The sequence below is a fragment of the Chiloscyllium plagiosum genome, chromosome 16 (assembly GCF_004010195.1).
Source record: "Chiloscyllium plagiosum isolate BGI_BamShark_2017 chromosome 16, ASM401019v2, whole genome shotgun sequence".
NCBI lineage: Eukaryota > Metazoa > Chordata > Chondrichthyes > Orectolobiformes > Hemiscylliidae > Chiloscyllium > Chiloscyllium plagiosum.
In genome coordinates, this window is record NC_057725.1 from 63,389,003 (window position 1) to 63,400,040 (window position 11,038).

The window sequence follows — 11,038 nt, forward strand, 5'->3', positions numbered from 1 at the left end:
TCACACTGATATACCAGCGTGTGTTACAGAGGGCAGTGCATTTCACACTGATATGCCACAGTCTGTTACCGAGGGCAGTGTATGTCATACGTATATACCAGGGTATGTTAAAGAGGGCAGTGTATTTCACACTGATGTTTCAGGGTGTCTTACGGAAGGCAGTGTATTTCACATTGCTGTTTCAGGGTGTGTCACAGATGTCAGTGTATTTCATACTGATATACCAGGGTGTGTTTTAGAGCGCAGTTTATTTCACACTGATGTCGCAGGGTGTGTTGCAGAGATCAATGCATTTTACACTGATATATCAGGGTGTGTTACAGAGGGCAGTGTAATAGACACTGATATACCAGAGTGTGTTACGGAGGGCAGTGTATTTCACACTCATACACCAGTGTGTGTTGCAGAGGACAGTGTATTTCCAGAGATATACCAGTGTGTCTTACAGAGTGCAGTCACAGTGATCTCCCACGGTGTATTACAGAGGACTGTGTATTTCACACTGATATACCAGGGTGTGGTACTGAGGACAGTGTATTTCACACTGATATACCATGATGGGTTACAGAGGGCAGTGTATTTCACGCTGATATACCAGGGTGTGTTACAGAGGGCATTTTATTTCACAATGAAATACCAGGGTGTGTTACAGAGGACAGTGTAGTTCACACTGATGTACTGCAGTCTGTTACAGAGGGCAGTGTATTTCATACTGATATACCACGGTATGTTACAGAGGGCAGTGTATTTCACGCAGATGTACGAGGGTGTGTTACAGAGGGCAATTTATTTCACACTGATATACCTGGATGTGTTACAGAGGGCAGTGTATTTCACACTGATGTACCAGGGTGTGTTACAGAGGGCAGTGTATTTCACACTGATGTACCAGGGTGTGTTATAGAGGGCAGTGTATGTCATTCTTATATACCAGGGTGTGTTACGGATGGCAGTGCATTTCACATTGATGTACCAGTGTGTGTTACAGAAGACAGTGAATTTCACATTGATGTGTTACAGAGGGCAATGTATTTCACACTGATATACCAGTGTTCGTTACAGAGGGCAGTTTATTTCACACTGATGTTTCAGCGTGTGTTACAGAGGGCAGTGTATTTCACATTGATATACCAGTGTGAGTTACAGAAGACAGTGAATTTCACATTGATGTAACAGGATGTGTTACAGAGGGCAATGTATTTCACACTGATATGCGATGGTGTGTTCCAGTGGGCAGTGTATTTCACCTTGATATACCAGTGCTTTTAACAGAGGGCCATTTATTTCACACTGATATACCAGAGTGTGTTACAGAGGGCAGTGTATTACACACTCATATACCAGTGTGTGTTGCAGAGGACAGTGTACTTCCAGAGATATACCAGTGTGTCTTACAGAGTGCAGTGTATTTCACAGTGATCTCCCACGGTGTATTACAGAGGACTGTGTATTTCACACTGATATACCAGGGTGTGTTACAGAGGGCAGTGTATTTCACACTGATATAGCAGTGTGTGTAACAGAGGGCAGTGTATTACACACTGATATAGCAGAGTGTGTTACAGAGGGCAGTGTATTACACACTCATATACCAGTGTGTGTTGCAGAGGACAGTGTATTTCACACTGATATAGCAGAGTGTGTTACAGAGGGCAGTGTATTACACACTCATATACCAGTGTGTGTTGCAGAGGACAGTGTACTTCCAGAGATATACCAGTGTGTCTTACAGAGTGCAGTGTATTTCACAGTGATCTGCCACGGTGTATTACAGAGGACTGTGTATTTCACACTGATATACCAGGGTGTGTAACAGAGGGCAGTGTATTTCAAACTGATATACCAGGGTGTGTTACATCAGGCAGTTTATTTCATACTGATCTATCAGGGTGTGTTACAGAGGACAGTTTATTTCACACTGATATACAAGGGTGTGTTACAGAAGGCAGTGTATTTCAAACTGATATAGCAGGGTTCATTTCAGAGGGCAATTTATTTCACACTGACATACCAGGGTGTCTTACAGAGGGCAGTGTATTTCACACGGATATACCAGGGTGTGTGACAGAGGGCAGTGTATTTCACACTGATATACAGGGAGAATCGCAGATGGCAGTATATTTCTCACTGATATACCATGTTGTCTCACACAAGGCAGTGTATTTAACTCTGATATACCAGGGTTTGTTGCAGAGGGCAATGTTAACCTGGTATTAAGATCAACTTTGTAAAGGTGCAACTGAAATCGCCTTTTGCGTGATGATTCTGTATTCAAATTGACTTAATGGCGAAATGAACTTATTTAAAGTTCTTCTGTTTGCAGCTCAGGGAGAATAACCCCGTGGGAGACATTGCTCTTATTATAATGCAATGCATCATCAAGTGGATTGCAGAGGTTGAAGAAGGCAGCTCTCTGTCAGTTCCTCAAGATTAACTTGGGATGGGTATTAAATGATGACGAAGCTAGAACTGCCCACATCCCCTGAGTGAATAGTTATAATGCTATTGCAGATGTATTGCTAGTCCATTTTGCAATACATTAGATTTTCTTTTTCCATTGACTCATATGGAATGATCATCTGGACGTGAACTGTCAAAGGCTAAATCAGCTGCCATGTAACTGTTGAATGAATAAGCTACCATTCATGTGGCATGGTTGCCACATTTCACCATCTTTCAGTGAAGACTGCATTAAATTAATCCACAGCAACTCACTATCACCCAACTATTTCTGTTACCAAGAAACGGAATTTCCACTGAGCTGTGCTCATTGTCTTTCCCAATCATTTTATTATCTTAGTCTATTCCTCCCGTTTTTCTGTTTCATGCCATGTGCACTGCATTCCAGTAAAGCAGTTTTGATGTCTGCACCCTGACAGTGTTTGACAGGCAAATTAATTTGGCTCAACTCCAGCTGAATAAGACTTCAGTGTGACTGTGCTGCAGGTAAGGAGATGTAAACACCCTTGTTCTCGGCCTCTCCATTGTGACCAGGTACCAGGTACATGGTTTTATTCCAGCTTCTAAGGTCATTCCTGAAGAAGGGCCTGTGCCCGAAACGTCGAATCTCCTGTTCCCTGGATGCTGCCTGACCTGCTGTGCTGTTCCAGCAATAAAGTTTCAACTTTGATCTCCAGCATCTGCAGACCTCACTTTCTCCTCTAAGATCTTTGAACCAACCTGACAGCTTTTTTGCTTGGGCTGTTCAACCTGTGACCGCCATTGATCGCTTTGAACCAGGACTAAGATGTCAAGGGGTTTAGCCAGAAATTACCCCATGTTTGCTGTCGGGAAGGTTCGGTGTTGGGGAATGTTAATCAACACGGAACTGGGAAAGAAAGGAGGTTAAAGCAATTGGGAAAAGTTAATGAGGGCAACTCAAAAGCAATCTGGCTGCGAAGTGGGTTTTTGTCGTTTATGACTGAAAGTGTTTCAAATGAACGATATTGAGTGGTTCATAGCGCTGGCTGGTTTACCTTGCTCTAGTGGCCCTTTAACAGACAATCCAGCTTGTGGATGGGTTTTACTGGCTATATAGAAGCGTGTCTGCTGGTGATCTGATGACGAGGTGTCCCCATTTGTGACCTCTGCTTCTATCGTTTGTCTTCAACCCCTGTCAAGTGCCGGTCAGTGCAGGATTTCACAGCTGTTGTGTGTTTGGTAAATATGGTGGACTGTCACTTTAAGAGTGCGACCACATGACGCCATGCGGCAGTAAACCATGCACCAAGGGATTACACAAACATAAAAAAACTGAAGAGAAAGTGAATGTGAAATGGAACAGAGGGCACAAAAGGTTATCTGGAGAAAAGCAACGAGAAAAATAAACAGCAACCTGAGGTATGATGGTCACAGAGCAATTGACATCCTCTGAAATGCATTACCTACTAAATGTGGTAAATATGACTGGAAATGCTTTCATTGTAGGAATCTCTAATGTGAAGAGTGTATTTGGTGGACTATCATTTTAAGAGTTGGATCGTGTAGCACTATGATGACATCATAGGTCATTTTGGAGGGAAATGTTTAGTTTAACCTTGCTGCCTGTAGCGTGAACACCTCTACGTTAAAGCCCCTGCTGTTGTTCAACACCTTGGCCTCCTATCCTTCTTGAAACATAGCAACAGCCTCTTTCACTGACATCCAGGTCTGTCTGGTGCAGAGTCAGAGGAAACCATTGCAGAAAGGGAGAGATGATATAGCGCAGACACTCAACACAAACTGGACAACTTGTAAGTTAAAATGGGTGCCACAATAACATTCAGATCGAGGGAGATGACAACAACAAATCCTGCTGGAGGAAATGCAGAAAATGCGCAGCACTTGACAGATTGTCCAGTCTAAGATCATGCTTGGTGAGCCAGGTTTGGTCTGCCATTTTACATTAGGAATTGTGTATGTCCATTTTGCATATCAAGCAGCTGCATCTCCTTGTGAATTCTTGTGAGCACATCCTGTTTTAGTCATAGATTCAAAGTCCTAAACAATGGGAAATGAAGAACTTGAATTTCTAAGGGTCTAATTTCCAAATGGTTAGAGAGAAAGAGTGTGCACTTGCTGCAGTAGAGACTTGAGTGAACTCCAGAGCTCATTTGTAACGGCTTCCTTTTGCAGAGAATAAATTTGTATGGCTCAGCTAAAGCTGTCTACTTATAAAATGTCCCCGAGCTTTCCTTAGCAGTTAGTCTGGGTGCATTAATGACTATTCCTGCAGCTTACTTTTCAATGCCTTGCCTACTTTATTGCTGTCAGTGGTATGTGTATATGTTACTGTCAAACTGAGAGAGAGGCTACACATTCTCTCACAGCCCACATCACACACAGCAGAATAAAACAATGCACCCGGGTACTAGTTGGTCGCCACATTAGTGGGTGGCACGGTGGCACAGTGGTTAGCACTGCTGCCTCACAGCGCCAGAGACCCGGGTTCAATTCCCGCCTCAGGCGACTGACTGTGTGGAGTTTGCACGTTCTCCCCGTGTCTGCGTGGGTTTCCTCCGGGTGCTCTGGTTTCCTCCCACGGTCACAAAGATGTGCGGGTCAGGTGAATTGGCCATGCTAAATTGCCCATAGTGTTAGGTAAGGGGTAAATGTAGGGGTATGGGTGGGTTGCGCTTCGGTGGGTCGGTGTGGACTTGTTGGGCCGAAGGGCCTGTTTCCACACTGTAAGTAATCTAATTACCAAAAGGATGTGGACGCTTTGGAGAGGGTGCAGAGAAGGTTTACGAGGATGTTGCCTGCTATGGAAGGTGCTAGCTATGAAGAGAGGTTGAGTAGGTTAGGTTTGTTTTCATTAAAAAAAGAGATTGAGGGGGCACATGATTGAGAATCAATCATGAACTCTAAACCTGAACTCTAAATTCTAAACTCTAAATGAAGGGTGTAGACAGGTTAGATAGAGATAAGTTTTTTTCCCAAGGTGAGGGTTTCAGTAACGAGAGGTCACGCTTTCAAGATAAGAGGTGAAAAGTTTAAGGGGGATACATGTGGTAAGTACTTCACACAGAGGGTGGTGGACGCCTGGAACGCGTTGCCAGCAGAGGTGGTAGAGGCAGGCACGGTAGATTCATTTAAGATGCGTCTGGACAAATGCATGAGTAGGTGGGGAGCAGAGGGATACAGATGCTTAGAAATTGGGCGACAGGTTTAGACAGTAGATTTGGATCAGTTCAGGCTTGGAGGGCCGAAGGGTCTGTTGCTGGGCTGTAAGTCTTCTTTGTTCTTTGTTCTCTACGTGATCCCAATACAGATCAGATCACCTGGTCTCAGTGTCACTTTACACAGCATTTTGTCTGGTGTTCATGTCTCAGTACACACTAGTCTATATTGCCTCAATGTCTCAGCACAAACCAGTCTGTCTGGACTCAACTCCTCCCACAGTTTAAATTGGAGGCAAAGGTGGATAGATTATTAGTAAATAGAAGAGGTGAAGCAGTGTTGGGTGGGAAGGTGGATATGAGCTTCCAATCAAATCAGTCATGGTTTTATTGAATAGCAGGGCAGGCTCAAGGGACCTCCTCATGCCCCTAATCTTTGTCTGGCTAGTCTCAACGTAGTTCAGGCTGTCTGGTGTCCTAGTATAGACCTGGCATGCCTTTTTTCCCAGTCCACATCAATCTCTTTTTATTGGGATAAGAGATGAACAATCACCATTGAAAAGAATCACTTCTCACTGTTCCCAGTTCAGTGCCCCTAGACTGTGCAGTAAACCTCTGTTCTGATGGTACTCCATGGTCCATTAGACACATAACACAGTCATATCTGAACCATTCCTCCCACATGTGGAAATATAACGGCAGAGATAATCTGAGCTCTTTTATTGTTTGTTTTAATAAAACATAATTACCAATATTAAATCAGGAAAGTATGGAAGCAAAATCCCAGAGTGTTGAGATATTAAGCTTGCTAGTGTGTAGGATTGTAAATTTCCCTGATGTCTAATCTCACTGGTGCACAATATCGCAGACTGGATTAACCATATCTCTGGCATGGAGGAGCACTGATGTTTGAAAGCAGGAGCGTCTATTGTGGGACTTGTACTCACAGTATCATAGTCTGTAACAGTGAGTTAGGGTACGTATGTGATTTTTTAAAATTCATTCACAGGATGTGGTCAGCATTTATTGCCCAGAGGGCAGTTAAGATTCAACCACTTTGCTGTGGGTTTGGAGTCACATGTTGGTCCGACTTGGCTAAGGATGGCAGCATCCTGGCCGAAAGGACATTAGTGAACCAGATGGGGCACCCCGCCAAGAATCATTTCATGGTCATCATTAGATTCTTAATTCCAGATTTTCATTGAATTACAAATTCCACCATCTTCCATAGTAAAATTCAAACTCTGGTCCCTAGGGCATGACCTGGTCTCAGAATTAACAGTTACAGGCGGTAATACCACTAGGCCACAACCTCCCGAGTATCCCACAGCCTGGGGAGCTTTGGCTGTTCCTGCTTCTCATGATGACCCAGGGTCTTTTCGGTTTTCTCTCCCAGCTCTGCCAAGATGCCCAAGCAGATGGAGGTGCGGATGGATGAATGTGCCCTGGCTCCCGAGAAACCGGTCAGCAAGCTCCCTTTGTGGAAACGGCTGGGAAAGAAACTGATGAAGAACCTGCTACTGACCCTCACGGTGTTTGGTGAGTGAAGCTTCAATTGTTCATCAACCAGTGAGGGCTTTGAGTGGGGAGTGCTGGGAAATGGCGAGTGTGCAGCACGGGGAGTGTTTCTCCAGAGTCACAATCTCATTTCTCTGCTCACCCAGTAAGTGTTGCAATGGATGAACTAGTAATATGATGTTTATTAAGATAATCTTGACAGGGCAAAATCTATTCAGTAAAACGTATAGATATTCCTAACTGAAGAACATTAGCCATGAACCAGATGGAAATTATTAGTCCTGCAGGTTTACAGCTGGTACTGCAGCAGGAAATGTAGCAGCACTTAGCAGTATTTTATAAAACATCATTGACCACAAGTTTAACAATGACCATTCAGTGTTACTGTATCGATATACTACCAGGTACTACCTCCCAGTAGGTCATCCGCCATTGTTTCTGTGTTCTCCTCTCTCTCCAGCTTGCTGTTTCTCTCACTTATTCTGCCCAAAATTTCACCTGAATTCTAAATTTTAGTGACATCTATATACTTTCTCTTAGTTATTTTCACTTCATATTTTTTGTTGTCCCTCTCTCTTCCGCTGCTCAATTGACAAAGTAATGTAATATTGATATGTTTGACAGCTAGTAGATCCTTACACTCTTGACTGCGTATTGTATAAATCATTGCTTTGTTCTCAGACATTGTCCTGTATGAAGAACACTCTCACTCTCAGTCTGTGACCCCTTTCCCATATAAAACACACACTCACTCTCAGACTGTGACCCCTTTCCAATATAAAACACACACTCACTCTCAGACTGTGACCTCTTTCCCATATAAAACAAACACTCACTCTCAGACAGTGACCCCTGTCCTGTATAAAACACACACTCAGTCTCAGACTGTGACCCCTGTCCTGTATAACACACACTCACTCTCAGACTGTGACCCCTTTCCCATATAAAACACACACTCACTCTCAGACAGTGACCCCTGTCCCGTATAAAACACACACTCACTCTCAGTCAGTGACCCCTTTTCTGTATAAAGCACACTCATTCTCAGACTGTGACCCCTGTCCTGCATAAAACACACACTCACTCTCAGACTGCGACCCCAGTCCTGTATAAAACACACACTCATTCTCAGACTGTGACCCCTGTCCTGTACAAAACACACACTCATTCTCAGTCTGTGACCCCTTTCCGATATAAAACACACACTCACTCCCAGACAGTGACCCCTGTCCTGCATAAAACACAGGAGAAAGTGAGGTCCGAAGATGCTGGAGATCAGAGCTGAAAATGTGTTGCTGGAAAAGCGCAGCAGGTCAGGCAGCATCCAGGGAACAGGAGAATCGACGTTTCGGGCATTAGCCCTTCTTCAGGGCTTATGCCCGAAACGTCGATTCTCCTGTTCCCTGGATGCTGCCTGACCTGCTGCGCTTTTCCAGCAGCACATTTTCAGCTCTGCATGAAACACACATTCACTCTCAGACTATGACCCCTGTCCTGTATAAAACACACTCATTCTCAGACAGTGACGCATGTCCTTTATAAAACACACACTCACTCTCAGACTGTGACCTGTGTCCCATATAAAACACACACTCACTCTCAGACGGTGACCCCTGTCCTGTATAAAACACACACTCACTCTCAGACTGAGACCCCTGTCGTGTGTAAAACACACACTCACCCTCCGACTGAGACCCCTGTCGTGTGTAAAACACTATCTCACTCTCAGACGATGACCCTGTCCTGTATAAAACACACTCATTCTCAGACAGTGACCACTGTCCTACATAAAACACACACTCACTCTCAGTCTGTGACCCCTTTCCCATAGAAAACACACACTCACTCTCAGTCTGTGACCCCTGTCCTGTATAAAACACACACTCACTCTCAGACTGTGACCCTTTCCTGTATACAACACACACAGACACTCTCAGACTGAGACCCCTGTCGTGTATAAAACACTATCTCACTCTCAGATGATGAACCTGTCCTGTATAAAACACACACTCACTCTCAGACTGTGACCCCTGTCCTGTATAAAACACACACTCACTCTCAGTCAGTGACCCCTGTCCTGTATAAAACACACTGTCATTCTCAGACTGAGACCCCTGTCCCGTATAAAACACACACTGACTCTCAGTCTGTGACCCCTTTCCCATATAAAACACACACTCACTCTCAGACTGTGACTTCTGTCCTGTATGAAACACACACTCACTCTCAGACTGTGAACCCTTTCCCATATAAAACACACACTCACTCTCAGACAGTGACCCCTGTCCTGTATAAAACACACACTCACTCTCAGTCTGTGACCCCTTACCCATGTAAAACACACACTCACTCTCAGACTGTGAACCCTTTCCCATATAAAACACACACTCACTCTCAGACTGAGACCCCTGTCGTGTGTAAAACACACACTCACTCTCAGACTGAGACCCCTGTCGTGTGTAAAACACACACTCACCCTCCGACTGAGACCCCTGTCATGTATAAAACACTATCTCACTCTCGGACGATGACCCTGTCCTGTATAAAAAACACTCATTCTCAGACAGTGACCCCTTACCCATATAAAACACACACTCACTCTCAGACTGAGACCCCTGTCCTGTATAAAACACACACTCACTCTCAGACTGTGAATTCTGTCCTGTATAAAACACACACTCACTCTCAGTCAGTGACCCCTGTCCTGTATAAAACACACACTCACTCTCAGACTGTGACCCCCCTCCTGTATAAAACACACATTCACTCTCAGTCTGTGACCCCTTACCCATATAAAACACACACTCACTCTCAGACTGTGACCCCTGTCCTGTAAAAAAAACACACTCACTCACAGACTGTGACCCCTGTCCTGTATAAAACACACTGTCATTCTCAGACTGAGACCCCTATCCAGTATAAAACACACACTCACTCTCAGACAGTGACTTCTGTCCTGTATAAAACACACACTCAATCTCAGACTGTGAACCCATTCCCATATAAAACACATACTCACCCTCAGACTGAGACCCCAGTCCTGTATAAAACACTATCTCACTCTCAGACGATGACCATGTCCTGTATAAAACACACTCATTCTCAGACTGTGACCCCTGTCCTGTATAAAAAACACACTCTCAGACTGAGACCCCTGTCGTGTATAAAACACACTCTCACTCTCAGTCTGAGACCCCTGTCCTGTATAAAACACACATTCACTCTCAGTCTGTGACCCTTGTCCTGTATAAAACACACACTCACTCTCAGACTGTGATCCCTTTATCATATAAAACACACACTCACTGTCAGACTGAGACCCCTGTCGTGTGTAAAACACTATCTCACTCTCAGACGATGACCCTGTCCTGTATAAAACACACTCATTCTCAGACAGTGACCCTTGTCCTGTATAAAACACACACTCACCCTCAGTCTGTGACCCCTTTCCCATATAAAACACACCCTCACTCTCAGACTGTGACCCCATCCTGTATAAAACACTCACTCACTCTCAGACTGTGACCCCTGTCCTGTATAAAACACACTCACTCTCAGTCTGTGACCCCTTTCCCATATAAAACACACACTCACTCTCAGACTGTGACCCCATCCTATATAAAACACACACTCACTCTCAGACTGTGACCCCTGTCCTGTATAAAACACACACTCACTCTCAGTCTGTGACCCCTTTCCCATATAAAACACACACTCACTCTCAGACTCTGATGCCTGTCCTGTATAAAACACACACTCACTCTCAGACAATGACCAAGTCCTGTTTAAAAAACACTCATTCTCAGACAGTGACCCCTGTCCTGTATAAAACACACATTCACTCTCAGACTGTGACCACTGTCCTGTATAAAACACACACTCACTCTCAGACTGTGACCCCTGTCCTGTATAAAACACACACT

At 44.3% G+C, this 11,038-nt stretch overlaps 1 protein-coding gene and 1 long non-coding RNA gene across 4 annotated transcripts in view; one reads left to right on the plus strand and one right to left on the minus strand.

The window, feature by feature from the left end:
* The window catches only part of LOC122557972, a 9,832-nt gene extending 9,374 nt beyond the window's left edge, over nucleotides 1-458 (minus strand). Inside the window, exon 1 of the long non-coding RNA XR_006313991.1 lies at nucleotides 447-458. This is a non-coding gene — a long non-coding RNA (uncharacterized LOC122557972). The remainder of the gene's footprint in view (nucleotides 1-446) is intronic.
* LOC122557968 (excitatory amino acid transporter 2-like) overlaps nucleotides 1-11,038 on the plus strand; it is a 510,588-nt gene that overhangs the window by 454,118 nt on the left and 45,432 nt on the right. For all 3 annotated transcript variants that reach the window (XM_043706266.1, XM_043706265.1, XM_043706267.1), the window contains one exon: nucleotides 6,994-7,136. In XM_043706266.1, the coding sequence (XP_043562201.1) occupies nucleotides 6,994-7,136 (143 nt within the window). The remainder of the gene's footprint in view (nucleotides 1-6,993; nucleotides 7,137-11,038) is intronic.